Source organism: Calypte anna, chromosome 5 (genome assembly GCF_003957555.1).
Source record: "Calypte anna isolate BGI_N300 chromosome 5, bCalAnn1_v1.p, whole genome shotgun sequence".
In the NCBI taxonomy this organism is placed as follows: Eukaryota; Metazoa; Chordata; class Aves; order Apodiformes; family Trochilidae; genus Calypte; species Calypte anna.
Window position 1 is genome coordinate 249529 of NC_044250.1, and position 27814 is coordinate 277342.

At 59.7% G+C, this 27814-nt stretch overlaps 3 protein-coding genes across 5 annotated transcripts; 1 reads left to right on the forward strand and 2 right to left on the reverse strand.

The window, feature by feature from the left end:
• Window positions 1-403: 403 nt before the first annotated feature.
• Window positions 404-2902, reverse strand: LOC103539545 (interferon-induced transmembrane protein 1-like). 2 transcript variants are annotated; one of them, XM_030451240.1, is made up of 4 exons: window positions 2550-2902; window positions 2308-2382; window positions 1574-1678; window positions 404-725 (listed from the first exon to the last, which is right to left on the reverse strand). In XM_030451240.1, exons 1-4 carry the CDS (start codon window positions 2571-2573, stop codon window positions 564-566), a joined length of 366 nt encoding a protein of 121 aa, XP_030307100.1. In that variant the 5' UTR covers window positions 2574-2902; the 3' UTR covers window positions 404-563. The 2 variants fall into 2 exon arrangements, with proteins under 2 accessions (XP_030307100.1, XP_008504276.2); XM_008506054.2 differs by lacking the exons at window positions 2308-2382; window positions 2550-2902 and having other exon boundaries at window positions 1574-1917.
• Window positions 2903-4544: 1642 nt separating this feature from the next.
• On the reverse strand, window positions 4545-5802 carry LOC103539513 (dispanin subfamily A member 2b-like). Its single transcript, XM_008506023.2, has 2 exons — window positions 5508-5802; window positions 4545-4987 (listed from the first exon to the last, which is right to left on the reverse strand). Exons 1-2 carry the CDS (start codon window positions 5721-5723, stop codon window positions 4787-4789), a joined length of 417 nt encoding a protein of 138 aa, XP_008504245.2. The 5' UTR covers window positions 5724-5802; the 3' UTR covers window positions 4545-4786.
• Window positions 5803-8238: 2436 nt separating this feature from the next.
• On the forward strand, window positions 8239-26978 carry B4GALNT4 (beta-1,4-N-acetyl-galactosaminyltransferase 4). 2 transcript variants are annotated; one of them, XM_030451183.1, is made up of 20 exons: window positions 8239-8402; window positions 15012-15127; window positions 16125-16235; window positions 16848-16943; window positions 17243-17333; window positions 17657-17757; window positions 18221-18288; window positions 18690-18768; window positions 19997-20063; window positions 21327-21470; window positions 21683-21792; window positions 22082-22182; window positions 22551-22633; window positions 23138-24398; window positions 24546-24853; window positions 25106-25259; window positions 25587-25659; window positions 26035-26188; window positions 26430-26556; window positions 26802-26978. In XM_030451183.1, the coding sequence occupies exons 1-20, from the start codon at window positions 8252-8254 to the stop codon at window positions 26914-26916; spliced, it is 3510 nt and encodes a 1169-aa protein (XP_030307043.1). In that variant the 5' UTR covers window positions 8239-8251; the 3' UTR covers window positions 26917-26978. The 2 variants fall into 2 exon arrangements, with proteins under 2 accessions (XP_030307043.1, XP_030307044.1); XM_030451184.1 differs by lacking the exons at window positions 8239-8402; window positions 15012-15127; window positions 16125-16235; window positions 16848-16943; window positions 17657-17757 and having other exon boundaries at window positions 17271-17333.
• The last annotated feature ends 836 nt before the right edge of the window (window positions 26979-27814 follow it).

Sequence of the window (27814 nt, forward strand, 5' to 3'; positions counted from 1 at the left end):
ATCCCTGCTGAACCCCAGGTTTCTCAGGGGTGCCTGCAGATGGGTCCCCCTGCTTGCAGTGGTTAAGTCTGCCTCGGGTGTCAGAGGACATTGGAGGGAAGAAACACAGAAACTGGTCTGAGAGATCTTCAAACACCCCAGAAGCTCAACTACAGTGAGTATAACTGTGTATAACTGACACAACACTCCCTTCCCCAGCCCCCTTCGTCTGGCTTTGCCTTCCATCTCTAAGTTATGGGGTATCCCCGGACCTTGGTGGTTGGGATGCCAGGAGGGGAATAGTACACCTCAGCCCCCCAAAGCACAACATTTCCAAGGAGAAGGGTGAGAGAGGAGCTTTATTCACTGCAAGTTCCTCCCATGGGTTCATGCTGGGGAAGGCTGTCTCAGTCAGGGTGGGTGAGCTGGGAGACACTTCTCCTCTGTTCAGTGGGAGTGGGGAGGAAGATCCCATGGGAGCTGCATGCCTCACCTGCCAGCCAGGCAGGGGGGTTGGTTGGATGAGTGAGGTGGAGGAGATGGAGAAAGCAGGCTGGGTGTTGGTGCTGTTGGGTAGGATGGGGCTAGACCCCGTGTGGATTCTGGCTGCGGAAGAGCACTGCTAGCACGATGATTGTGATGAAGAAGATGAGGCCCAGGCAGAGCGCTGCGATGTTGAGCTGCTTGGCTGTCCTCCCAAAACCGACGGCACCTGCTGGGTCCTGAGCGATTTTCTTGTCCCTGGCCTGCAGGTGGGGAGAGGGAGGTGGGCAGTGAAATGGCAGGAGCTGGCGATGGTGGCAGTGGGTACATACTGGGGTCCCTTGCCATCCAGCAGCAAGGCACTGGCACCGGGATCCACCGGGCTCTGCCACACCCCCCAAGAAACCCATCCCGGCACGGCAGAAACCACTGGCCTGAAAGCACTTCCTTAATGAGTTATTAAAAGCCATTAGGCTTGGCCGGGCACTGCCCAGCCCTCCCAGGGAGGCAGAGCTGGGCAGAGAGGAGGTTCAGGTGGGAGTGTGCATGCAGCGTTTTCCACAGGGCTGGCGGGCCCCGACTCGTGTTTCTCCCCAGTTATTAGGGCAGATGTTGAAAAAATTATTAATGCCGAAGGTGGTGAAGGGTGGGCGAGCAAGGAGCAGCTGCTCCTTATTGCAGGGAGGGGACAAGGTCAGGAACACGGAGGGAGGGAGCTGGTTGCTCCCCTTATCCTCCCTGCTGAGACAGGGCTCAGGGCTCACCAAGGCCATGGGAGGAGAACCAGACCCAGGTCCTCCTTTCCAACACACCGGAGGAGGTTGGGTGTGGTGGCTCAAAGGGGTGATTTTGCTGGGGAAGTGTGGTAAGGGGTGGGTGGAGGTGGCATGGGGGAGTGGGAGAAGGTCCTGGAGGAGGCAGGATGGGGAGCGAGGTGGGGATAGGGTGGTCTGGGGCAAGTTGGGCCAGGATGGGACAAGGATGGGATTCAATAGGACAAGATAGGAGAGGAACAGATGGGATTAGGGAGCCCTGGCATGGAAGCAGGCAGCAGGCAGGACCTGCCATCTGGGCAGAAGGGTGGTGGGACAGAGGGTAACGTTCCTCTCACCTTAATGGAGTAGACCAGCGCGACGAAGCCCAGGCAGCAGGGGTTGCAGAACATGGCATTGAAGAAGGACCAGAGCACAAAGTCTTGGGCATTGGGGACAGGTTCCTGCCGAACAAAAGTGGTGGCGGTGGGGCCGAAGGCGATGGCCGGGGACCCTGCCCCGTTCCGGCCGTAGGGCTGCTGCATGTTGATGCTGACGGACTGGTTCTCCATGGTGGCACCGGCGAGGAGAGGGGACACCAGTGCCGGGGCTGTTGTTATAAGCAAGCGGATGCTCTGTCTGCTGGGGTGGGGCCGCCCCGTGTGAACGGGGGCAGGGCCGGGGGCTGGCACAGCGGGCGCGGGGAAGGCTGCGGGGAAGGGTGGGACCCCTGGGCGGGATTGGGGCTCAGGGGCAGGAGGGGGAGAGACAGAGCCCCGGGCATGGGCTGGGGAGCGGGGAGAGGAGGATGCTGTGGGGTGGGGGATGCCATGGGGCGGGTGCCTTGTCCCTTCATCTTTGCTTTTTGTCCTCTGGGGCTGATAAGGGATTTCTGCCTGGGGCAGGTGAGGACAGCGTCCTGCTCTTGGAGGAGGTTGCTTGGCACGGGAAACAGCAGGGTCGCGCTGCTGGTGGGGGTGACAACCACCACTGCCTCCACCAAAACCCCCTCCTCAGCTGCAAAGCAGCACTGAGGACTCGATGCCAACCCATGGGGGCTGATGATGGTGGAGGGATGGGGAGTGTCACCCACCCACTGTCTCTGGGGGAAGATTTGTCCTCCCTTGGGTTTCAGCAGCCATGGGGTGGGCTGGCAGCTGTGAGGAGGCTGCAGAAAAAAGGTCGAGGGTTGGAAAAAAGATGAAAGCTTCAGTGAAGGAGCAGGGGTTTAGAAACTATCTGAACCGAAACAGATCAGGAAAAAAAAAAAAAAAGAAAAAAAAAAAAACAAAAAAACCAACAAACCCAAACCTGTTCACAGAGCTACAAACTTCCCCGTGCTTGGGAAATTAAGATCATCCTTCCTGCTCCGTGTGCGGGAGGCCAGCACCCAGCCCGGGGCTCCTTGAGGGTTGGGGTTTTCCCTGCTGAAGACGAACAGAAGGTGTCTGTAGGGTGAAGGTGTTCGTCACTTGCTGTGCAGGTTTTTTTGGTAATTTGGGTGCAGATCTGGGTCCCGGCTCCTGACGTCACTTGTCCTCAACGAAAGTGTTTGCTGTTTCATTTCCTCTGCTTCTTATCCGTTCGCTCCTCCTCGAGGTTAACGGGGCCGCCCACTGAGGTCACTGAGGTTCGTTAGCTCGGAGTGATAATTAAGAACCACTGGGTCTGTAGTTCCAGGGCTCTGGTACCGCTGGCCCGCAGCGGTTGCGGGGCTGGTACAAACTCTTTGGCCCCGCAGCAGCGCTGGATGAGCCTCTGCCCCTCCCCGCTGCAGGCTGCCAGTCCCCAAGCTGGGTGAATTTACCCCAGAAACTGGGCTTTGCTCCTCCTGCTTTTCACAGCCCCCTACTCCCGTGCCTGCTGTCCGACCCCTCACCCACCAGGGCATGGTGCCAAAGGGGCAATAAAGCCCCTCCTGCCCCTCTGGGGGACACAGGAGGGGTTTGGGGTGGTGTGTGGGGTGGGGGCTGCTTCTCCCACACCAGATGGGGACAGGAGGCTGGGGGGGGCTGCAGAGCATCCCTAGGCAGACATGCCCCAGGGGTTTTTGGCTGGTTGTGGTGATGGGAAGAGCTTCAGGGGTGGTTGCGGGGGCAGCGGGCGAGGCAGATGGGAACCAAGCCCCAGGGGCAGGGATGGGGAATTTGGGAAAAACCGGACTGGATCCTGCTCCTGCTGTGGCTGGGGAGCGAGGGGGAAGAGGTGGGAACTTGTGGGAGCTGGAGTTCCTCCAACCCTTGGCTAAGGGGATGTGGTCGGTGCCAGCACTGAGGGGGCTGGAGCAGGGGATGGGCTGGAGCAGGGGATCCTGCCCCCCCTAAAAGGGTCCTCGACCCCTTGGCTGGATGGGGATAGCTGGCCTATGTCCTGCTGGTGGGGACAGGGATGGCTGCGAGCTGGATGGGCAGCGTGTGGCCCCGTTTGGACCTGGGGCAAGAGCTGGGCTTGTTCTTACGGGAAGGGGAGGAATTAATGATTCACCAGGAGCTCCATGCCAGGGGCTCTGCAACAAATAAGTGCTGTGTGTTGCTGGTGAGATTTCTGACATCGTACTCATGACTGTGGCTTCTTCGAGGGAGTCTGGTGTTCTCAGGGGGAAAAAAATGAAAAAAAAGGAAAAAGGCTTTTTTTCCCCCCACTCTGATGAGGCCCCAGCTCTGAGGAATGGAGCTGAGGAGTGTGAAGGCTCCAGTGAGCTGGGAAAGAGGAAGCTGGGCTGACCACAGGTCAGGTAAAGCCCTACCAGCTGGGTTGTGTCCAGGGCCTGGGGAGGTCTTGTTCAGGTCACTCTGGACACAAGAGGGCCCACTGCCCTGCCAGCCCTTCCCTGGGGCCACTGGGATGGCTGACACCCTGAGAGAGCTTTGGAGGGAAGGAGAGAGGGGGTCACTATCTCACTTCACCTGAAAAGCAGCCCTGTCTGGCCAGGGGCCCCATCTGCCAGTGGTTCAGCACTACCCCATCCCTTGGGGCTGGGCTGTGGGCCCCCCCTGTAGCTGGGTATGGAGTCCCACCACCTGGAGCTTCCCTGGCCCTCTGGAAGCCTCTCCTGACCCTCTGCTGACACCCCTCAAAGACAGGGGCTCCCCACATCCTTGGGGTGAGCCTTGCAAGAGCTTTGTACTCCATGCAGGTGCTTCTTTCCCATGAGGCCCAGGCTGACCCAGCCTAGCACATCTCTGATCTTGACCTTCATCTCTGTGATGCCCTGTGCCAAGGGCATCTCCTTCCCCAGGCACATCCCCAGAGCCCACACTCTTTCTCAGCTGGTCAAGCTGGGACTCCAAATCACAACCCCCAGCCTGACAAAACAAAACAGAAATGGAGCAGAAGTGAACCAACATTTTATTAGTAATAGGATTTTCCCCATGTGAGGAGCTTCTCCTTAGGGATTGTTTGTAGAGGCACTTGGGGCTACAAAGCTGCAGGAGCAGAGGGGTCTCCAGGCTCTTCCAGAAAGAACTATTGGAGAGGGTTCCATGGAGACTTCCAGCAGTGAGGAAATTGGGACAGGACCTGGGGGTCTCCGGGGCATTCTGGCAGGCGGTGGGGGGGATCCAGGGGAAGGGCTAAGAGGGGCCAAGGTAGGGCTGGTTCTCCTGCTCCTGCTGGTAGTAGACCCTGGCCATGATGCCAGTGGTGACCAGGACGATGATGACGACGATGATGAAGAGGATGTTGAGCACCAGGGCAGTGATGTTCAGGTACTTGGAGGTGGAGCCATAGCTGAGGGCCCCCTTGAAGTCTCCGAGGACTTTGCGGTCCCTGGACTGGGGGGAAGATGGAGGAGAGAGTCACTGGGAGGCAGAGGAGTGGGATGTCCTGGGGGGCTCCAGGCTGAAGGTGGGTGGGAGAAGTGCTGATGGGACTGCTGGGCTGAGCATCCCCTGGAACACAAGGAGGACCCTGGGGTGCCAACTGCACCCCAGCCCCAAAGCCTCCCTTCAGCAGAGATTCCAGCCAGGGCTCCACAGGCTGAGGGGCTGTGAGGGGTCCACTGGGCAGCCATGAATTAGGGGGTCTGGGGGTTCTATGGTGCTACCAGGGCTTGGGGCTCTCTGGGTTTCATGGGGGCTCTAGGGGTCCATGGGGTATGAGTTTCTCTGGCCCTGGCCCTGGGGGCTTTATGGGTTCCATGGGAGTTCTGGGGGGATGTCCATGGGTCTCCCTGGGCTTGGGGGTTGTATGGGGTCCACAGGTTTCTCACCAGCTGGGGGCTCAGTGGGGTCCCTGGGCCTGCCCCCCCTGCCCCCCTCGTCCCCGGCTTCCCTAGGTGGGACCCCTCCCTACCTTGATGGAGAAGACAAGAGCCAGGAAGCCCAGGCAGCAGATGTTGGAGTACAGTGCTGTGCAGAGGGACCAGGCCAGGTGGTCGCGGGGAGGGGGAGACAGCGGGGGCTGCTCCACGGTCACCACCGTCCTGGGGGGCAGGTCCTCCATGTCCAGCCCCTCGGACAGCGGCTTGTAGGGCGATATCGCCGGTCCCGGTGAGCTCCAGCGCTCCATCGCGGCTGGACAGGGCTCGGAGCGGCCGGAGCCGTCAACTTTTTCCTGGACGGTGGAGAGGGCGGGACGGGGCTGGGGAAAAAGACACTCCCACCTAGACTATTCTTTGCCCTCCTCTCTCTTTACTCTTCCTTTCCCTTTCTGTATTTCCTTACCCTTTTCCCCTTTTCCTTTTTTTGTCACTTCTTTGCCCTCTTCCCTGCCCGCTACTTTCCACCTTTCTTCATTTTCCCTTGACCCCCGTTTTCTTTGTCCCTTAATTTATTTTGCTCCTTTAATTTTTTGGAGGAGAGTTCTTCCCAGAAACCCGGGGTGGGGGAAGCTGGTGGGCCCAAGCTTGTCCCACTTGGCTCTGTCCCCTTGGAATGACAGCCCCTGACAGGGTCCCAGCAACCAGGAACAAACCCTTGCTCTTTGCCAAGGGATCCAACTCCACCCCTCACACCCCCCCCAAAAAAAAGTGATTATGTCACTTGTTGGGGACATGGATTGGGACTTGTGAAAAGCCCCGTGCCAGGTCCCCACGGCACCCAAGAACCCCCCCCGCATTATTGCCCAAATCAAAGCCATGATCCTCCTCACTGCACCTCCATGCCTGCTGCACCTGCTTGTTTATGGGGGGGACGGGGGACAGGGATGGGGGTGGGGGACACAGGAATAAGATTTTACTGGCAACTCTGGGGTTTTTTGTGCCGAAACAAAACTAACTCAAGGACAGCCCTGCCCTGGCAGTAGGGTCTTAGCTTTTCAGAAGTTTCAAACTGTCCCCACGGGATCAGGAACACCTTGGGACACTCAAGATAATGTCGGCACCCTTCTGACACGTGGGTGGGGTGGGTGGGGGACACGCACACCTTCCTGTGTCCGGGGGGTACAAGGATGTGCAGGTGCATTCGGGGAGGCTGCGGCAGTATTTGCTGTTGTTGTTCCACAGTCCGTGTCCCAGCTGCTCTCCTCGGTGGGCACGGGACAATAATGAATTTTCATCATGTCCCCAAGACCCCCCCGCGCCCAGGGTTGCTGGTGGAGGGGAGCAGAAGCTGAATTTGTGTCCTCTGGCCCGAGGCCGGGCAAGCAGGTAACTCCCCTCCGGCCTTGGCTGAAGACATGCAAAAAAAAAAAAAAAAACGGGAAATAACGGCTTAATTTTCCCATCCGTGGATTATTCACGTTCACCCACGTTCACCGTCCGTGCCTCCTCCCCTTCCTAGCGGGGCAGCCCTACGAGACACCGCCCACCCCCGCCGGGAAGGTTTCGCTTTCCCCGAGCTTGCTGCTTTCCCAACCTCTTTGTCTAAATTGGGCTTAATGACGAGCTAATTAACCTCCCACACCTGTAAGGGAGCTGAGCGAACGGAGCGTTGGTGCCCTCTAGTTTCCCCAGCCGTGAATGTGGGGTGGTTTTTTGGTTTGCTTGGTTGGTTTTTTCCCCTTTAATAACGGATTTCTCGCCGGTTTCTCTGTCCCAGCCCCCTCAGCTTGAGGAGCGGGAAAGGAGACAAAAAACCCCCCAAACCCAAGAAGATAAAACCCCCGATGTCTTCGCCACCGGCACTGCGGGGGACACACAACCCAATAAATAACCAAGCAGCGGTGCAGTGAGTTGTGGGCGGCCTCAGCCCGGGGCGGCGGGGTCCGTAACCCTCAGGAGGAGCGGGCCGCCCTCACCCTAATTAAGGTCTTGCTGTTAATTACTGTTAAGCGTTGCAGGGGGCAAAGCAGCAGGGGGCAAAGCAGCCTTCTGCTTCCCGACGGCTCCTGGGGTCCCAGCGAGGGCGGATCCCGGGGGTCTCTGCACCCAAGGAGAGGGGTCTCGGGGGTCCCTGCACCTAGGGGATCACTGCGCCCCGCGATGGGGGGGATCAGGGGGATCCTCGTCCCCACGAGGTGGATCCCGCACCCCCGCGGTCCCCGCAGCCTCCGCTGGGGAACGCACCATCCACCTCGCGGGGGAAAGGGTCCGGTGGTGGCCACGCCAAGATCCGCGTTACCCATCCCGCCATCTCCGTCGGTACTCCGGGATCTCCCATCCCTTCCTCTCCCTCCCCGCCTGCCCTCCAGGCAGGGACAGGGACAGGGACAAGGACGGAGAGCGCCGACACCGTTTCCCCCCCCCCGCGGCCCCCGTGGTTTCTCCCTCCGCGCTGCCGCCTGTTGGCGTGGAGACGCGCGGCTCCTGGGCACGCCCCGCCCCCACGGGGCGCCCATTGGCGAAGAGTCCGAGAGGGGCGTCTCGCGATTGGCCAGCGGCGCCGTCATTCCCCTGGAGGGGGCGTGTCCTGCCGCGGGTGGGAGGGGCCGGGCCCCGCTCATTCATTCCCCGCAGCGGGGGCCGGCGCGCCGGGGCGGCGGCGATGCTGCTGCGGGCGGCCGGGGGGCATCGTGCCGGGCCCCGCCGCCGCCGCCCCGCTGCCGGCCCGTAACCTCAGCGGGCTAGGCGGTCGGGGCGACCGATGGGCCGGGGGTAGGCCGGCGGCGTCTGCAAGGGGTGGGGGGTGGGGGGGAACGGCGGCGATGCGGGCGGCAGGATGCCGCGGCTCCCGGTGAAGAAGCTTCGGAAACAGCTGAAGCTGCTGTTGCTGCTGGTTCTGCTCACCTTCGCCGTCTGGTTCACCTACCTCCACATCAGCCTGGTGCGCCAGGGCCGCGCCCTGCGCCTCCCCTTCGCCTACAGCAGAGGTAACGAGAGGGGGGGGCTGAGGGTCTCGGGGTGTGCCCTCTCCTTCCAGCCGGGAACGGCGCTGGGGGCCCCTCCCGGATTCCCATCACCCCCGGTTGCGAGGTCTCCGTGTGTTTTCGGGTCCTCCCCTCGAAGGTGGTGGGACCTCCTTGCTCCCCTGGGGGTGGGACACCGTCCCCCTCCTCGCTGCCCCCTCGGCTACCTTAGGGGTGGGACACCCCCCCTGCTGTCCCTCAGCTCCATTTGGGCTGAGACCCCCAAGCTGCTACCATTCCCAAGCACCTCGGGCGGTGGGACCCCCACCCTGTCCATCCCGCACCAGCCAGGCGAGTCTCGGGAGAGCGAGACCCCCCCTCAGCCTCACGCCCCAGTGCCTCCAGGGATGGGGAGACGGGGGAACACCCAGGAAAGACCCCAAACTACTCGGAGGTTCTTCATTCCCCCCTCCTCGAGCGGCTCTGTCCTCGTTTTTCCGCCGCCGCTTGGCTGCGATGACAAAGAAAACCATTTATAGCCACCGGGCAGGGGCAGACCCGGCCCTTCCCGGCACTTTCTCAGCCTGGGCTTCTCCATCGGAAAAATCCCTTCCCTCTCCCACCGTGGCGATCTCGAGGGACCGGTACCACCCCGGGGTTCGTTGCTCCCGGTTTTACCCTCCTTGGGCTGCTCGGGTGGGATGAAACTTGGTGAAATATTTGCTGTGTGAAACCTGACTTGCTGTGACATTTCTGGTGGGACTGATGTCGCCTAGCGGTGTTTTTTGTTTGTTTGTTTGTGGTTTTTTTTTTGTTTGTTTGTTTTCTTGTTTTCCCCCCTAAACTAATTATACCAGAAACATGAATTGGAGGCAAGAAACAGCTTTCAGGAGTGGGTCAGGGGCCGGTGCTGCTGAACCCAAAGTTTCCCCCTCCATAGCAGCAGCATGAGCCTGCAAATTTTCGGGCCTTAAATGGGGGGAAATGGGGATAATGCTAATAAGATGCTCGTGGGGATCCGAGATTGTGGAAGCAATCGGGAGATGCTCCGGCTTCTAGTGGGATAAACTGGATGGGGGGCTGTAGGCTGGGGGGTCTGGGGGAGGGAGGGAAAGCGCTGGGATGGGGACTGGGCTGGGGGGTGTCACGGTTTGGGAGAGGGAGGCTTTCCAGTGGTGTTTTTTGCTGCTCTGATGCTGGGGTTTGGATTCTTCCCGTGCTGTGGGGGGCACGGGGGAGGGTAGGGGGGATGTCTCCTCAGGCTGGGGGGAGAAGGAAAAGCTGGACCTCTCCTGGGCTGGATCTCCCCACTCTGCTGTCCGAGACCGGACTCCTGGGAGATGCTGCTCCGTGTGCTGGAATTTTCCAGTCGGTGCCTAAAGCCTGGGGGGGGAATGCGTGGCCAGCCCGGGGTTCAGATCCTGCCGAGTCTTTCTGGGAAGCGTGGTGATGGTGAGAGGGGTGAGGAGGAGGCTGGGGAAGGGGTTTGGGAAGGCGTGGGTGACCCCACGTCCTGGTGCTGCAGCCAGCAGAAAGCCAGAGTGCAACCAGTGAGTGTTTGAGTTGGAAAAATATTGAATGGAGTAAAAAAAAAAATAATTAAAAAGGCAATAAAAATATCCAAGGGAGAGGAAAAATATATTTTAACTAAAAAGGATAGTGGGAGAGTTTTTGGGGGCAGAGGGAGGGGTTTGGGTGAGGGGTGGTGGTGGGGGATGCAGGGTCCTGCAGCATCACTGCTTGGTTCTGGGCACTGGAAAGTTTCTGAGATTCCCAGCTGATAGTTTTCCTGGGACCTGGCTGGGAATAATGTCCCCAGTAAAATAACCCTCCCCCTTTTCTGATATTGTACAAGGAGATAATTACCTTTCTCTCCCTAACTGAATACAGGGATTCCTCATCTGAACTAATGAGGCCTGAGGCCATTAGTTAGGAAACCGCAGGGAGTCAATGGGGTGGAGATGCTGGCGGGCCAGGTGGGGAGGCAGAAAAAAGGGAGAAAAAAATATGAAAAGGGGAGGCTGGCCCTGCCTCCCTGCTCACTGGGATGGGGCTTTGGAGCTGTGCAGGTGCCAGGAATCAGACTGGGGGTGGGGGAAGGATCTGCAGAGGGGGCAGTGTGGGATGCAGGCGGGAGGATGTTGGAGCCAACTCACAGCTAAAGCAGAAAACCCAGCTGGGCTTCTTGATCCCTGCCTGTATGGGACCTTCTGGACTTGGTCTGGAGGAGCTGTGGGAGCAGGGGCAGACCCGGGTGGACAGAGGGCTCCCCAAAGTGCTTCAAGCCCCAGGCACGGGTGAGCTGGATGCTCTCTGTCCAGCTCCATCCATCACTACCCGTGGAGCCTGGACCCATCCTGTGGGGTCTGCGGCCTGGGGGCAGCAGGAGGGAGGAGTTTCCCTCTCCTGTGGGATTTGGCACGGGAGAAGGTTGAGGATGATGCTGAGCAGCGTTTTCCCCAGGCTGTGGGGGTTAACCCGGCAGTTCTGGCCGGAGCAGCTGCCTCAGGCACTTTGATTTTAATTGGGATGCTGAGAGGCTGCAAACCAAGACAGGTTCTGTCCCTTTTCTCAGGGCTGCTGGGAGCAGGCAGGGAAGAGGATGGGAAAGAGCTTTTCGAGGAGGCTGGCTGTTGCTTTTCTCCCTCTTGGCATCACCCCACTCTCCCAACCCTGCTGGAAAAAGCTGATTTCCCCAGACAGACACCCCTGGGTGCTAGGGAAAGCTGGTCCTGTCCCTGCTGACCAAAAGAGGGGTTTGGGGCTGGGGTTGGTGTCGGTTTCACCAGAGGGTCCCTGAACCCTTGTCCTGGCTGGGCTGTGGCCCATGCTGCCCAGGGCTCCTTGCCCTGCTCCTCTCAGGTGTCCCTGAATTGGCTCTTTGTCACCCTGACTGTCCTGCCAGGGGCCAGCTGGAAAAGAGGCAGACAGAGGGACAAGGGATGTGTTGCCCTTGACTTTGGCCTCTGGGGTCCCTGCTGGAGGGGGGGATGTTGTGGGTGTGTTTGTGGCTCTGGTCTCTGCAGACCCCCCCAGACCCTGGGCCAGGAGATGGTTTCAGCAGATTCTGACCCATCCCAGCAGCTCCAGCAGGAGGAGAACAAAGCTCCCTCCCCAGCCCTGGAGGCTCTTCCATGGCCCAGCAGCTTCAGTCCTTTTAGAAACATCAAAAAAAGGACATAAAACAACCTGATAAAAATATTCCCTGTCCTCTTTAAGGTGGGCATTTGCTGTCAGTTGGTTTCCCTCCTCTTGGGGCTGCTTTTGAAGTCTGTTGCCAGCAGAGCTGTTGATGCTCTGCAGTGAGCTGGGGGTCACTGGTTGCCTCTTCCAGGTCTGGGAGAAGGGTAGATCCATAGGGATGGACCTCTGGAAAGCCTGTCTGGCCAAACCTGGGCTCCTTGACGCACTAGGATGCAGCTCAGCAGCTTCTGGAGCACCCTGGAGGGGGCATCCACATCTCTGCTTCTCCAGCACAGCATCTCCTGGGGGTGTCCTCCAAGCTGGGGTGGTCTGGTGGCTGCTCCAGCCCCAAGGGATTCAGCATTGATTCCCATCAGGCTGGCTGCTGCTGGGGATGTCACTGAGCAGGGAAGCAGCACAAAAGGGGTTTGGTGGGAACACCAATGCTGTTGCTGTCACTGTCTGGGTTTTGATGTCACCTCCCTTTATCTCTGCTCCTTCTGCTTCCCACAGCCCCACGGGGCTCCATTTACTGTCCTGGGAGGATGTGGTGGGTGTTGGCAGCTCTCTGGGGCACCTGGAGGTGCTTGGGATGGTGCTCCTTGGTGAGCTCCTCCTCAAGGGTGAGCTCCTCACCCTTGCCATGTCCCTGGAGCATCTGGCTAGAGCTGCTGCCTCCATCCCTCCTTCCTGGTGCCCTTGCAGTGTGGGGGGCACCTCTTGTGGGGGCTTGGCCTCCCCCTGGCATGGCTGTAGCTTCACATGCCACCATGAGTGTGTCCCTGTCCCCTCTCTTTCCACCAACACCTGTTTCCCAAGAACAAGGCTGTTACTGGTTTGTTTTGGCTTGTTTTTTTTCCCCACTCTCTCAATGGTTTGGTAGGGTTTGATTTCTCTGTTTCCATAGGGAGAGAGGGGATGGTTGGGATGGGTGGGGGAATCTTTATGGAAGCTGTGAAGCATTTCCCAGCTGTGCAGAGGGACTCAGGGGTAGCCAGGCTGGATGCTGGAGGTTTGTCCCTCTTCATCCACCCTCTGGACTTGCAGAGCTCAGAAGCATCCTGCAGACATTCAGAGATCAGGATCAAACCTTGCTTGGGTGATGGACCTTAAAAGATGTCACCTCAGGTTTGGGGTACTCAGCATCCTGCCCTTCCTGGTGCTTCCAGCATCTCTCTGAGCAGCCCATCCTCCTGGCACAGAGGCATCTGTCCCACCCCAGCTCCTCCTTCTCTTTTCTCTTGTGTTTATGTCCCCTGAGGTAGCAGTATGTGCTCGTGAAGGTCCCCTGGCAATCTCCTGTGCTCATTCCAAGGTCTCCTGCACCAGCTGACAGTGGGAATTGAGTGAATTATCCCAGGCCTCAGACCACCTCCAGCCCTGGTCTGGACCACAGGGCTTGGTCTCAGTGGGATGCTCCAGCTCTGGTTGGGTTTTTCCTAACTGTTTCCCATCTGCCTGATGGCCAGGACGAGCCTGTCCCACCCAGCCCCCCATGGGACCCTTCCACTGAGCATCCTGCAGGAGTGCAGGGCGTTTTGGGAATCCAGCCCTGGTCCTTTGGGGGATGCTCCTGTGCTGGGTCTGGGATGGTGGTGGGTGAGCATGGAGTAAGCTGCAGCCAGCCCCCACGGAGACTCGTTGGAACAATTAGGAGAGGAGGGAGGAGGAAGAGCGAGCAAGGAGCATCTCTCACCACGTGGGGAGGTTTGGAAAGGGTCCAGGGGAAGCTGCCGGAGAACTCCCTGCTCCCAAACCCACCCGAAGAAAGGGGCTGTGTTCAGGGCAGTGAGCTGCCTGCTGCCAGCTCAGGGAGGAGGGGGGAGGCAGGGGCTGGGGTGTGAAAGGCCCCTCTGTGCTTCCCGGAGAGGGGGGGTTGCACCAGGGGTCCATGTGGCTGCGAGATCCAACGGGGAAGCTCTTCTTCATCCTTGTCTCAGGGACCTGCTGCTGGCCCTGGGTGCTGCCCCTCCACCCCCCCCCCTCGAGCTCCTCAAACCCCTTTGGGCTCCTCAAACCCCCTCTCTTTGTGGTGGGATTGTGTTTAGATGCCAGCCAAAGTGGGGAGCACAAGCCCTGTCCTGCTGGACCTTCAGTAGGTGGCTGCTGGATGGAGCCTGGAGGTGGGATGGAGATGCACCAGGAGCTCCTGGCCTTGGGAGCCCCCAGGGCTGGACCCTGTGCAGCTGGGCTGGGGACAACCTGTGGCTTTTCCCTTCTTTGCTCCAATTTATGTTGCGTAACCTCTCTCTGGTTTCCCCAGTGCCTTGGGGGTGAGTGGGCAGGGAGTAGCCATGTCCCTTCGTGGGTCCCTGGGGAGCGTGGCCGTGATTAATCCACAGCTCAGTGTGGGGAGGGACTGACAATCCAGGGCAGTGGCTCTGCGGCCCCGGCGGAGCGGGGATGGGCTTTGTTCCCCTGGGATGGGCTTTGTTCCCCCTGCCTGGGCTGGCAGAGCATCCCCGGGGGGGGTTCGGGGGGTCCCACTCACCCCTGCCACGTTCCCCATCGCTGGGGCTTTGGGGGGAGGGGGAGGGGCGGTGGTGGGGAGCTGCCAGGAGAGCTGCCAGGGCTGAAGAATGGCCGAGAGCAGAAGAAGGGGCTTTAGAGCTTTAATTTCCTGTCCCCGCGGTGGGGAGGGGATTTCTGCGGCCATCTCCAAGGAGACGCCGGCAGCGCGCCCGCTGGAATACTAATGGGAGGGGTGGGGGGCTTCATGGGGCACCCCGAGACCCTCCCCAGCCTGGCCATGGGGTGTGAAGCCACCCCGATGTCCCCACTCCCCCGTGTCCCCCATCCCGGGTCCCCTTCCATCCCCGGGGAGGTGGGAGCCCCCCGGACTGGCTGCTGGGGGGAGGAGGAGCGACAGGGACACTTATCCCCCTGCCACGTCTGGGTTGTTGTTTTGGGGGAAGTTGGTTGTTTTAAGGCTGAGAAGAGGAGCTTTAACCCCACCCCCCGGCAGCTGAGGAAGGGGATGTGAGGGCAGGGGGGGTGGGTTGCGAACAATTAACACGGCTTGTGGTAATGAAGTTCCCCACAGCGGGGCTGTCAGGGGTGTCGGGAAAGGGGGGCTTGGGGGTGTCTGGGGCGCTGTGGGCAGAACTGGGGGATGCTCCAGGAAAATGGGGTCCCAGGGGGTCCGAGGGTGCAGGGACGTGTCCCCAGGGCTGGACGTGGAGGGACATCCCGTGGGAGCTGATCCCGCTGCCACTTACGTCAAGGGCTGGCTGGGGGGGGAGGGTGTCAGTAATTAAAGCTGGCGCTGATGAGCAAGCGGCTTACTGCAAACGTGATGAGGGGAATGGCAGCCACAGCCCCTCCTTGCCCTGCCATCACCTCCCGGGCCCCTCCAGGGGTGGCAGCACCTGCCTGTCCCCAGGTGGGCAGTGGTGTGGGGATGGGGTGGCCGTGGGGGTGGCCGTGGGCTCACTCCTGCTCCCCTGGCAGATGGCGAGAGGATGGGGGAGGTGACAGATCCCGGCCGGAGGGCGGTGGCAGCTCGGGCATCTTCGCGGCAGAGCAACACCGATGACTCCAGTGAGAGCCAGGAGGAGGAGCTGATGGTAACCAAAGAGATGGGAAGGTCCCTGGGGGGGTGGCTGGGCCGCGTCCCCTTCCATGGCCGATGAGAGCAGGATGCTCCAGACCTTGTCCAGCTGAGGAGAGCCAAGGATGGAGAGGGCACAGCCTCTCTGGTTCTGCTCAACAGCCCTCATAGGGTCTAAAAAAACCCCACTGAATCTTCTGTGGGTGTTGGAAAGAACCAACAAACCCATTAAGACATCTCTAAAGATGAGGCTCCCTTTTTACAAGGTGTCACATGGAAAAGGTCACAGAATTGTCACAGTGGGGGAAGACCTCTAAGATCGTCGTGTCCAACTGTCAGTATCCCCCCTGAAATGATGCGGAGCGATGGGGAGATCCTGATTGGGCACCAGAAAAGGTTTTTTAATTCCAAGAACAGTGGGAGGTTGGGATGGTTTCCCCAGGGAAGTGGTGGCTTCCCAACCCTGGACCCCAAGACTCAGCTTGACAAGGTGCTGGGCCGTTGCATCTAAACCATGTTCCTACCTGAAAAGGTTGGACCAGGTGATCCTTGAGGTCTCTCCAACCCAGCAGAGGAAAACTGTGTGCCCCTGAAGGCATCTGCTCCTCAGCTTCTCCATGGGATTAACCTGATCCCTGTTAAAGGAGGAGCAGGAGCTGCCACAGCCCAGAGGTGGGTGTGGAGATTTCTTCTGCTCTTTTGGAGACGGAGCCTGAAATGTTCCATGTCCAGCAGCCTGTCAGGGCAGGCAGATCCTTTGGGTGAACAGAAAGCTCACTGTTTCCCTCCTTGGCAGAGGAAGAGGGACAAGTTCAGCCAGAACATTTTGAAACCCAGCTCCCTGGGACACCTTGCCAGTGTTTTTCTGCCCCTGCTTTCCTTTGAGAGCTTTTGCCTTGGTTTGGCAATCTCAACATCCAAAATGAGACTTCTGGATCTAGGGAGACCTCCTACACCCAGGGTTGGGCTGCCCCACATCCCCCAGCTCTCACCTCTCCCTCCTTCCTTGGCAGAGTGATGGGCAGGACTTGGACAGATGGTTCTCCAGAGGCCAATGGCCCAACCAAGGCACCAACCACCCCAAACTCAACCTGACCAGGCAGGCTTTGCCCTGGAATGAGCAGGTAGGTGAGCAAGGAGCAGCAGAGGGGGTGATGGGGGAGGAGAAGGTCCATGGAGGACAGTCCCTTGTTGGGGACCCTGCAGCCCATGTCCCTGCAGTGTGCCAGGCTCCAGAGCCATCTCCAGCTCCTCCCTCCTCCCATCACCCATCTGTGGGGCTCTGCCTGGTCCTGGAGTCTTGGCCATGAGGATGAGCTCCTTGAGCAGCCCCCCCCCAGCAGTCTATGTGGGTGTGCAAGGGGACATCTTCCTGCTTGTCTTCTCCAGATGGGTCTGGGATGGTCTCCTGGGTGGGAGGGTGTGTGTGCTGGGGGTGGGTGGTGGATGGGGTCAGGCTTTTGGGGGCATATTCAGACAACATCCCTTGCCCAAGTGTGCTTGGGAGCCAAAGGAGCAGCAGCAGGAAGGTTGGTGGTGTGGTCACCTCCTGGGTGGCATCCTCCTGGGATTGGCATCCTGATCCTGGGGCTGATGAAGGGGTTGGAGCTCAGCACTCCGTCACTGCAGAAGAGCCAGGGCCAGGAAGGTGACATCCACATCCCAGCCTACCCTAATGCTGTCCTTTGGGGGGACCTGAGGAGGACACCCTGCTCATCTCCCTCTCTTGTCCCCAGTACAAAGGGAAGGCAAACCTGCATGTCTTTGAGGACTGGTGTGGAGGGGCTGTGAGGCACCTGAGGAAGAATCTCCATTTTCCACTCTTTCCCCACGTGAGTCCCAGGCCTGGTGGGGGGGGGTCTCATCTCTCTCTGGGTGCTGCTGGATCTCCACTGCTTGTGGGTTTGGTCCTCAAGAACTTCACTCGAAGGCTTTTGGGTTTGGTTTGCGGGCAGGTAATTCCCAGTGGAGCAGGGATGGAGGGGGAGAGGGTGGTGTTGGGACCTTCCTGTCCCCTCTGGTGGCAGGGGCACGGGACCCTGGGGGAACAAGGAGAAGGGGGCTTGGTGGGGTTAGTGCATCGTCCTGGGCATGAGCTGTTGGTGGTCTCATGTCTGTCTGTCCTCTGCAGACCCGCACCACGGTGAAGAAGCTGGCAGTGTCCCCCAAGTGGAAGAACTATGGGCTGAGGATCTTTGGCTACATCCACCCCTTCAAGGATGGTGAGTGGAGGAGTTTCACCTCTTCTCCCCCTGCAGTGGTGGGGAGAAGCTGCCTCCATCCCCCTTCCTGGGCCACGTGGGGACAGAAAGGCTCTTGGGGACAGTCCCTGCAGCCCTGGCTCCCAGGCAGAAGGGTCCTTCTGGAGCAAAGATCCCTTTTCCCTGGCTGCTTTGAAGGGAGGTGAACCCCTGGCCCCATCTAGAAAGAGCCAGGGTCTGGGGTCTGGGGTGGCCCCACCGTCTTCTTCCCTCCCTTCCAGGGGGTTCTGTGGCTGAGCCCCACTGGGTGCCTCTGCCCTCACCTTCTCCTTTGGTCTCCCCAGGGGATTTCCAGTTCTCTGTGGCCTCAGATGACAATTCTGAGTTCTGGCTCAGCTCTGATGACAGTCCCTTCAACTCCCGCCTGGCTGCCTCCGTGGGCAAGGTCTGTGCTGTCCTTCCCCTTCCTGCCCTTGCCCCTTGGGAAACACTGGGTGACTTCAGCCTTGTCCCATCCCTGCCCCCGCCAGCTCTGGCTGGGCTTCTGAAGGACCATTGGCCCCTTGGTCCCACCCTGGCTGAAGCTCCCAAAGACTATTTTATGTCCCAGAGCAGGGGGTTTAATGTTTGCTCCTGGATTTTCTTGGTGTTACCTTCTCTAAATGGAGACCCCATGGTCCATCATCACACCCATGTGTTTTTGGGACCATGGTGGTGTTCTCTGGTGACAAGTTCTGAGTGCCACCAGCTGGGTACAAACAGCTCCTGGGGTGTGCTCCTGCCTCTCTGCAGCATGGCATGGTGCCCGGTGGAGTTAGAGGAGAGATGCTCATGGCCTGGTGGGGTTTGGGGCTCAAGTCTGCTTGGCCTGTGGTGTCCCCAGAGCTCTCTCACTCTCCTCCCTCCAGCTGGGGACCGAGTGGACAGCACCAGGAGAGTTCACCAAGTTCAGCTCACAAGTCTCCAAGCCTCTGCGGTGAGTGTCCTTGCTCCCACTGCCCATCCTGGTGAGATGGAGACAGAGCTGCTGGCACTGACCAGTTCCTCCTCCCTGGAGGAGCCCCTGGCCATGGTCTCTTCCCAAATGCCACATGGGGTCTGGCCTGGGTAGGAGCTCCACCAACCATGAACCAGGTCCATGGCTTGAAGGTGCTGGGGCTTCAGCCACCCTGCAGATGATGAGGTGGGGATGGGGGAATCTCATGGAGCTTCTCAGCAGGGGGATGAGGGAGCAGGTACCACATTGTGCTGCAGTCTCCTTGACAGAGGGAGGTTTAGCCACATGTGGGCAAAACAGGGAGGGTGTTCTGAGATGGCCCTCCAGCATAGGAGTGCCCATCACTGGTTTCTCACCAGCTTCTTCCCCCTCCCCTGCAGCCTCATGTCCTCCAGGCGCTACTACTTTGAGCTGCTCCACAAACAAGATGACCGAGGTTCTGACCACGTGGAAGTTGGTGTGAGTCAATACCCCACGTGCTCCTTCCAGGCCAGGGCTTGTCTTGCCCAGAGCCAGCGCCTGGGCTCTTCCCTAGGTGCAGGAAAAGACTTTATCCTAGAACAGAACCTCCATTTCCCAACCCCATCTCCCCACCTCCCTGAGCTGTCCCTGCCCAGGACGCCAGGCATGGGCTGTGTTTCTTTGTCCTCATCCCATCCCTTTGTGCTGGTGACCTTTTCGCACCTGAAGTCCCTGCCCTGTGCTCCTGCCCTGCTTGTGTTCCCCCCAACCCCTCTGCTCCAGGGGTGATGGGACACCTGGTCCCACTTCTCCTGGGCCTCTTGAAGAAGGGCTGATGGGTGGGGTGGAAGGTCCCTGAGGGCTGCTTCTCACAGGAGTTCATGGGCAAGGAGAGCCCATGGAAGATCAGAGCCCACCAGGCTGGCTTGTGTCCCGGGCTCAGGGCAGGGAGGGAACGGGTCCCTTTTTTCTGGTGGTGGTGGAGCTGATGGAGTGGGTCCCCCCCTTTTCTTTTTTTTTTCTCTGCTCTTTGAGGTGCTGTGAATTTCAAATCTGAACTTGTCTTCCCAGCTGTTGTTGGGAGGGGGGAAGCTGCTGGCTCCTTGGCAAGGTTTTGTCTCTCCCCAGCAGTCATTAATCACCAGAGTCCAAGGGGTGCCAGGAGAGCAGCAGAGGAGCTGAACCACCCCTCCCTCCCTTCCTCCCTCCCTCCTGTCCCAGCTCCCCCCTCCCGATAAGATCTTCGGCTCTGCTGGGCAAAACAAACATCAGGGGCAGAGGTGTTTGTGCTGGAGGGAGGGAAACCTTTCAGATGTTCAGAAAGGAACCACAGCAGCAGCAGAGCGGGACCCTAATGCGTCTCTCCCCGGGGGGTTTCAGGGCTTGTCGGGACAAAGCACAAGGCGGGCTTTTCATCAGCTAAATCGGGGCAGGCAGCCGTGAGGATCTGTTCAAGCAACAAAAAACCTCCCCTGTTCCTGGAGACCCCTCCAGGCTCTGCCCATGCCTCCCCTCTGCCCTTGCTGCTGGTCCCAAGTCACCAAGAGGAGAGGCAGGAGATGGCCCTGGGTCCGTGCTGGGGCAGGTTCACTCCTCTTCCTCCCTCCTCTCCTGCAGGACTGGGGCTGGGATCTGTCCAGGGAGTGGAGAGCAGGGATTGACCCATCCCGGGGTACAGCTGTTTCCCCCCCTGCTTGCTCTCCACCTCCTTTTTATTTGTTTCCAGTGGCGAGTTTTCCTCCCCAGCCTGAAGTTCGAGGTGATCGACTCCTCCTACATCTCCCTGTACACAGGTGAGGTCTTGGCACACCAGCTCGGGGTGCAGCTGGGGGGAAGATGGCACCAGAGCTTGGGATGGAAATGGGGTCCTGGAAAATAAGATCCTGCAGATCTCAGCCTCTCAAACCCACCAGAGCTTCTGCTGGGTGTCAGGAAGGGGCTGCGGGGGGTCAGGGTAATGCTGGGCTCATGGTTTGACCCTCCTGAGGGTGAGATGTGGAGGTGATGGTGCAGGGACCCCCAGCTCTATCGTGCTTGGAGCTGGCTGCTGGCCTGCAGTGCTGAGGAGCTGTCAGGTGAGCAGGGATGGATGGTGTGAGGTTTAATTAAATCTATAGATCTTCTGCTGCCTGCCCCTCTTCCCTGGCAGCAAGATAGAACATGATTGCTGGGTCCTGGGTCTGGCCATCAACCATGTCCTGGGAAGGGTCAATAAGACAGGAGGGCACAGGGGGGATGGATGGGTAGAGGAGGGGTGCAGCTGGGATGGACCCGTGAGATGGGTGATGAGAAATCCCCCCATGGATTGCTCTCTGTCAGGCCAGCAGCATCCCGGGGCTGAGCCACGTGGAGAGCCTGTCCCCACGGCATGGGGACAACAGCAGCAGCCTCCTCCCTTCCCTTCTGCTGGGCTTTTCCAGTGGGGAGCCTTCCCCATGGCATGCAGGTGGATCTGGGGTTAGGGTTCTGCCCTTCAGGCCCTGCCTGCTGCCCCCCTGCCTGGAAAGGGAGCACCCTTGGGTGCTGGGAGCAGGCAGGGCTGCCTGGGGAGGGCTCAGGGCAGGCAGCTCCAAGTGTGGCCAAGGTGACCAGAGCAAGGTGAGCTCCCTGAGAGGGTTGGTGTCACCCTCAGCCCTGAGCAGGAGGCACAACCAGCTCGTGTTGCATTTTAGCTGCACCTCCATGGGGCCGAATGTTCTGGGTTCATTCCCATCTCCTTGGGAGTGTTCCCTGGAGTGTTCCCACCCCTGGTCCTTGCTGGGCGATGCTGTATCCAGAGCTGGGACTGCCTGTCTGGGATCAGCTGTGCCTTCATCCTCTGGAGCTTTTTAGTTGATGACAATCGTTAGGCTGGGGGTCTTGGGGGCTGCGGGAGGGTTCATCCTGCTGGGTTTGCACTCTCCTTGGCCCCCTGGCAGCAGGAGGAGCCCATGATCCTCCCAACCCTGGTGGTGGGAGGGATGCAGAGGTTTGGAAGTGCCACCTTGGAGGATGCTCTCAGGTCAATGCTCCATCTGTGGTAGCTGGTGGGGTTCAGACCCTGTCCTGTTCTGCAGATGAATCCTCCCTGAAGATGAACCATGTGGAGCACATCCCCCAGACCTTGGCCAGCCACAGCGGGAGCCACCTCTGGGAGGCTCAGCGAGATGAGCACGGGGCTGACATGCTGAAGGCTGACCCCAGGGACACCTTCTTCCTCAGTAAGTGGCTGGGACCACATCTCCTTGGGGTCTGGGGGAGGAAGAAGGCAGGACCTGGCTGCCACAGGCACCTAGAGCCTCTCTCCTACCTCCTGCCCACCTCTTGGGTGGAGGCATCTCTGCTGGGGTGGTCTGTGCAGAGATATCAGGTGGGTTGGGCTGTGGGGGTGGTGGGCACAGCTTGGGGCTGAACCTCAGCTGCTTCTCCTCAGCCCCTGCCATCGAGGCCTCCCGAGTGGAGGATGTGCTGGTGCCCTGTGCCTACAGCCCCACGTACGTGGTGAAGGATTTCCCCATTGCCCGCTACCAGGGCCTGCAATTTGTAAGTGTCTCCCCGTGGTGGGACAGGGTCAGCACTCGGGTGGGAGACATGGTGAAGCAGAGCACTTTGCCCCCACCCTGGGACTGGAGTGTTTTAAAGTCCAGGAGAAAATGTCCCTGGCTGAGCTTCTCCACCTTGGCCCAGAGCGGGTTGGGTTAAAAGCCCCACGGGGTGTTTGAGATGCTGGGGGTCACCATGCTGGTTGCCTCGGGTCCCCAGCTCCTGGCCCTGCTGGCCCCTGTGTCCCCCCATGACCTGTTCTCTGACAGTGGGATGGTCATCTCCCCAGGTCTACCTCTCGTTCGTGTACCCCAACGACTTCACACGCCTCACGCACATGGAGACGGAGAACAAATGCTTCTACAGGGAGTCCCCCCTCTACCTGGAGAAGTGAGTGTTGGGGGGCTGGAGTTTGGGGGGGTGCTCGGGGGAGGATGGGGCTGATGTCACCAGGGTGCTCAAGGAGCTGGAGAAAGAGTTCTGTGATGATGCAACCTCCACCACCTGTCCCCAGGCTCTGTCCCCCATGGAAAAGCCACCTCCAGGCTGGCTCTTGCCCCATCTCTGGGGCACGTAGCAGCTTGAGCCCTGGCACTGCTCCTGGATTTTGGGAATCCCAGCTTCCTACGGAGCTGGGCTGGGCCTGCCCTGCACCTGGGGACATTCCTCCCTGTTCCTCACGTGTGTGTGTGCACGTCCCCCTGCCCAGACATCCCCCTCACCTCGGGCACCTCACCCCATCCTCCTCTGTCTCCCAGGTTCGGTTTTTATAAGTACATGAAGATGGATGAGGAGGAGGAGGATCCCCGCCAGAGAGCCTTTCTCTTCCTCAGCCAAGACAGTGAGTCACTGTGGGCAGATCTCAGCAGATCCCAGCCTCCTGCATCCTCACCCCTTGGTCCCCTCCAGCATCCCCTGGCACAACCCATCAGGATGCTGTGGCACTGCTGGGGGGCTGGAGGAGGACTCTGCCTCCCCCCCCAACAGCAACTCACACCTTCACCTTGCTGGAGACCAGCTCTGTCTCTCTCTGTTCCTTACCATGGAATCACAGATGGATTTGGGTTGGAAAGAACCTTAAAAATCATCCAGCCCCCTGCCATGCCCCAAGCCCCATCCAACACTGCCAGGGATGGGGCAAAGCTCTAAGGTCTCCCCAGAACCTTCTCCCGCTCTTCTCCCGCTCTTCTCCCTTGGCTGAACACCCCCAACTCTCTCAGCCTGGCTCCAGAGCAGAGCTGCTCCAGCATCTCGAGGGCCTCCTTATCTCCTTGGCCCTTTTTGTCTGGGGCCAGCACGCTGCTGGAGGGCCTCCTGGGTTCTTATGTCTGGCTTTACTCCCTAGATTTCCTAGAGGATGAGGAGGAGGGAGAAGAAGAGGAAGGAGTTGACAGCCCTGAGCCCACAGACCCACCTCCAAAGGCCAAGGAGAAGAGCTCTGGACCGGTACCTGGAGCCAAAGGGAAGGAGACACGGTTGGTCACCGGGGCTTATGGAGATGACCTGGACTACTACAGCTTTGGCCACAGGCTGGGCCAGGCACAGGCCAAGGCCAGCACCCCTGGGCAGCTGGGGAGATGGAGCACGTCCCTCCAGGCCAGCACCAGCCCCGCAGCTGTCCCCAGGGACCTCCGTGGTGAGGAGGACACGGGCCCCGAGCTGGAGCGGGTCGGTGGGCGGATGCTGCGCTGGTTGCCCCGGGATCCTGGTGAGGCTGAGGAGGATGAACTGGGGCTGCTGGCATCCACAAAGCGTGCTGGGGCTCTGAACCTTCAGCCCCACCTCTCTGTCCCCATCTTTGGTGGCAAAGCAAAAATTCTGGGTCCCAGCAAGCCTGTGGCACCCAGGGAAGACAAAAAGCCGCAGAAAACCCAGGAGAAGGTCTACGTGACCAGGCTGCAGCCAGGGAAACGCAAAGCCCCAGCCCAGGAGCCTGCCTTCCCTGGCATCTTCCTTTACCCAAAGCCTCTGAAGAAAGTCCATCTTCACTCCATGAGCCCTCAGAAACATCCCATCTCCTCCAGCAAGCTCCGTGCTGTCCCTGGCCGACGGACCCCCTGGCTATTGAGAAACATCTCCAAGGACAGGGACCCTGCCCGGCGGAAGAGCCCCCGGGTGGGTGGCAGGAGGTGGGAAGGACCATCCAAGCTGGGGACTGAGGGGCAGGTGCTGCCTGGCATCCTCACCCTGGGGACTGAAGGGCTCTTCAGCAAGGAGACCCCTGAGGACACCACTCCTGCCCCGGGCAGGATAGCGGCCACCAGCGAATACAACTCCTCCGAGGTGAGGAGGGTGACATCCCTTCTGAAGGTGTCAGAAACGACGGCGTCCCAGCAGGAGGAGGGAAAGGGCCAGGAGGAGGAGGAGGAGGAGGAAGAAGAGGTGTCAGACTACAGCTACGAGGCCGAGGAGCTGCAGCAGAGCTGGCTGGAGGACTCCATCAACTGGCAGAGGACGTTCAGTGTCAGCTCAGTGGACTTCGAGCTCTTGCGCTCCGACTGGAACGATCTGCGCTGCAATGTGTCAGGCAACCTGCAGCTGGGCGAGAGCGAGGTGGTGGAGGTGGTGGCACAGTACATGGAGAAGCTCAACGAGAAGAACGGAGGGTAGGGAGGGAGAGGGGGGAGGCTTGGGGGATGTGCTCTCACCCTGCGTGGGGCTGGGGGAGCGGGGTGGTGGGTTCAGGACAAGCCCTGGAGCTGTGAGGAGCAGAGCTCGGGGGGACGGGGCTTTCATTTCTCCTTCCCCTGCAGCATCTACACCCTCCTGAGGATCATCAACGTGGAAAAGCGTCGGGACACGGCGCGGGGGAACCGTTACCTGCTGGAGCTGGAGCTGTCGGAGCGGGGCCAGAGGACAGTGCGGCTCTCTGAGTACGTCTACGTCCTCCTGCACCAGGGCAAGCAGGACAGCAGTGCTGAGGCCAACCCTGAAGGACCAGCCCTGGGGGCCACTGAGCCCCAGCCCAGCACCTGGAGCCTCCTCTATGGAAAACCCGTCCTGTGCCGGCCCCTGCGGCTCAGCTGGAGGCAGGACGTCATGGTGCACTTCGTGGTACCTGGTAGGTGGCAGCAGGACCTCTCCAGGGTCTCTGCTGCTCCCTCTGCCTTCTCGAGGAACACGACCCCTCTGCTCCCTGGTTGCACCCTCCAGGATGGCCCTCAGTGGGGTGAAGTTTTCATCTCAACCCTTCTCATGAGACGCTGATGTTCTCTCTTCTCATGATGGGGGGGCTGTTGGTTTGGCTGGGGAAGGGGTTGCTCTTTAGACCCCTGTGGTGAGCCTGAGGGACGTTTGTGTCTATGTTTGGCAGTGAAGAACCAAGCCCGCTGGGTCCAGCAGTTCATCTCAGACATGGCCCACCTCTACGAGGCTACAAAGGATGCCAACTTCAATGTCATCCTGGTGGACTTTGACAGCGACGACATGGACGTCGAGAGAGCCCTCCAGGACGCCCGCCTGCCCAGGTAACCCATCCCCACGAGCTTGGGGGTCCCACCATACACCCCCGGGGCTGCCAGATCTGTGGGGATCCTTGTGGGGGGACAGGCCAGCCTGGTGGTGCTCACCCAACCTGCTGCTCCTCCTCCATTTTGAGGTTTAAACTTGTTTTCCACATGGATGAGTTGGGGATGCAGAAACTTCTCTTGCCTCCTCAGAGGGGACCCTCAGCACAAGATGGAGGCACTCGACCCCCCCCTCCTGAGAAGGTCCCCTCTCCTTGCTGGTGGTGCCTGTCCCTCTCTTGGCCGTGTCCCTGGGTCAGCAGCACTCAGCACCATCTCTCTCCTCAGGTACCAGTACCTGCGGCGCACGGGGAACTTCGAGCGCTCGTCCGGGCTGCAGGCTGGTGTGGACGTGGTGGAGGTGAGCTGAGGGAGAGGGTGTGGAGCCATGGGACAAGGGGTGGTGGCCTTAGACTGGAAGGAGGGAGATTTGGGCCAAACATGAGGAAGAAATCATTTGGTGTGAGGCTGCTGAGCCCCTGGTTGCCCAGGTTGCCCAAGGAAGCTGTGGCTGCCCCATCCCTGGCAGTGTTGAAGGTTGGATGGGGCTTGGAGCACCCTGGGCTGGTGGGAGGTGTCCCTGACATGAAAGGGGGGTGGGACTGAATGATCTTTAAGGTCCCTTCCAACCCAACTGAGTCTGGGAGTCTGGTCTATGACCAGCCCTCTCCTTGGCTCCTCTCTCCTGGAGCAGTTTCACCCTGATCCTCCCTGCTTGTGTCTGTCCCCCTGACAGGATGGGCACAGCATTGTGTTCCTCTGTGACCTGCACATCCACTTCCCCCCCAACATCCTGGACAGCATCCGGAAGCACTGCGTGGAGGGCAAGCTGGCCTACGCCCCCATTGTCATGAGGCTGAGCTGTGGCAGCTCCCCACGGGAGCCCAATGGTGAGCGGGGTCCCCTCCAGCAGCACCCAGAGAATGTCCCCTGCCTGCCCCAGAGCTGCAGGGCTGGGTCTGGGGGGTGTGGGAAGGGGGGGTTGGGTTTGCTACAGCATGGTGGGGTTTGAGACTTAAGGGTGCTGCTCAAGGCATGTTGGGTGTGATGCCCCCCAAAACACCTCTGCTCTGGAGCCAGGGGGAGAGAGTTGGAGGTCCCTCCACACCCCTCACCTCATGGCTCTCCCAGGTTACTGGGAGGTGAATGGCTTTGGCCTCTTCGGCATCTACAAGTCGGACTTTGACCGTGTGGGTGGGATGAACACGGAGGAGTTCCGGGACCGCTGGGGCGGAGAGGACTGGGAGCTGCTGGACAGGTGAGGCGGGACTGGGTGTGATGGGCCCATCCATTGGGAAACCTGCTGTCCCCTCCATCCAGTGGGATGAGGACTGGGACCAGGGGCACACCTGCCTCTTTGGGAGGACCGGATGCATCCCCTGCATCCCTGCCCTGCCCGTCCCCCTGCCCTGCCCGTCCCTCCATCTGCCCGTCTGTCCCCCTGCCTGTCCCCCTGCCCGCCCGTCCCCCTGCCTGTCCCTCCATCTGCCCGTCCCTCTGCAGGGTCCTTCAGAGTGGGCTGGAGGTGGAGCGCTTGCGTCTCAGGAACTTTTACCATTACTACCACTCCAAGCGTGGCATGTGGAACGCCCGCAGCAAGAAGCCACCCAAGGACTAAGGCTCGTCCCACCAACCCCTGCAGATGGGCCACCACCGGCACACGGCTGTCCCCAACCTCCGCCCATGATCCCCGGTGGTGTCCCTGAGGGCACCCCTCAACAAATCGTCGTTATTTTGGGGAGGAGGAGGGGGGGGGGGGAGTGGGGAGGGTGAAAGTGGGTGGTGGATTTTTTTCTTAGGGGTCTAATTTCTTAGTCAGAAATGAATTTATTATTAACTCATGAGTGCCGGGGTGGTGGGCGTCCTAGTGCTGGGAGGAGAGATGCTCCAGGCTGACCCCTGGACCTGCTGGGTCCCCGGGGGCTATGCCAGGATGGAGATGGTGGAGGCAAGCAGTACCCAAGCATGCAGCTGGTGCTTGCTCTGCAGCCCCTTTTGAGTTAAAATCCCCCCAAACCACCCAGCACCTTGTCCCTGGGCCAGGCTAGAGAGCTGAGCTGTTTCTGGGGGGGAGAGAGGGGATTACTGGTACCCACTGGAGTGAGCAAGGGGGGTATGAGCCCCCTGGGGATGCCCAGACCCTCCCCAGAGCTGCTGGGGAGGCAGAGCCCCCCGGCAGGATGGGCTGGCATTGCCCAAAGCAAGTACAGGAGCAGGGGGAGAGCAAATGATGTTTCCAAGCTAATTTCTGTGAAATTATCAGGTAGGAAGCTGTTTTCAGGAAGTTTTTGTCTGGTTTTCAGTTGTTTTGGGGTTTTTTTTGTTGTTGGTTTTTTTTGTTTTGTTTTGGTTTTTTTTTAATTATTCTTAAAAAATAAAATCAATGTCTGGGCTGGGATTTCCTTCCCCTCCATCGCCCCGGGGCCTTGGCAGGGATGTGGTACCCAGACAGGCGGTAGGTACCGGCAGCCAGGGTGTCCCCTGCCCCTCCCTCGTCCCCGGGCGGTGGCCGTGGA

What these genes read in the sequence shown, in the direction of transcription:
- LOC103539545 (XM_008506054.2), bottom strand. Translation starts at nt 1,786, where the DNA reads ATGGAGAACCAGTCCGTCAGCATCAACATGCAGCAGCCCTACGGCCGG. An exon ending in CGCTGGTCTACTCCATTAAG is followed by an intron (nt 726 to 1,573) that starts GTGAGAGGAACG and finishes CCCCACCTGCAG; the next exon opens with GCCAGGGACAAGAAAATCGC.
- LOC103539513 (XM_008506023.2), bottom strand. Translation starts at nt 5,723, where the DNA reads ATGGAGCGCTGGAGCTCACCGGGACCGGCGATATCGCCCTACAAGCCG. An exon ending in CTCTTGTCTTCTCCATCAAG is followed by an intron (nt 4,988 to 5,507) that starts GTAGGGAGGGGT and finishes TCTTCCCCCCAG; the next exon opens with TCCAGGGACCGCAAAGTCCT.
- B4GALNT4 (XM_030451183.1), top strand. Translation starts at nt 8,252, where the DNA reads ATGCCGCGGCTCCCGGTGAAGAAGCTTCGGAAACAGCTGAAGCTGCTG. An exon ending in CTGACCACGTGGAAGTTGGT is followed by an intron (nt 18,769 to 19,996) that starts GTGAGTCAATAC and finishes ATTTGTTTCCAG; the next exon opens with TGGCGAGTTTTCCTCCCCAG. An exon ending in CTCAACGAGAAGAACGGAGG is followed by an intron (nt 24,399 to 24,545) that starts GTAGGGAGGGAG and finishes CTTCCCCTGCAG; the next exon opens with CATCTACACCCTCCTGAGGA.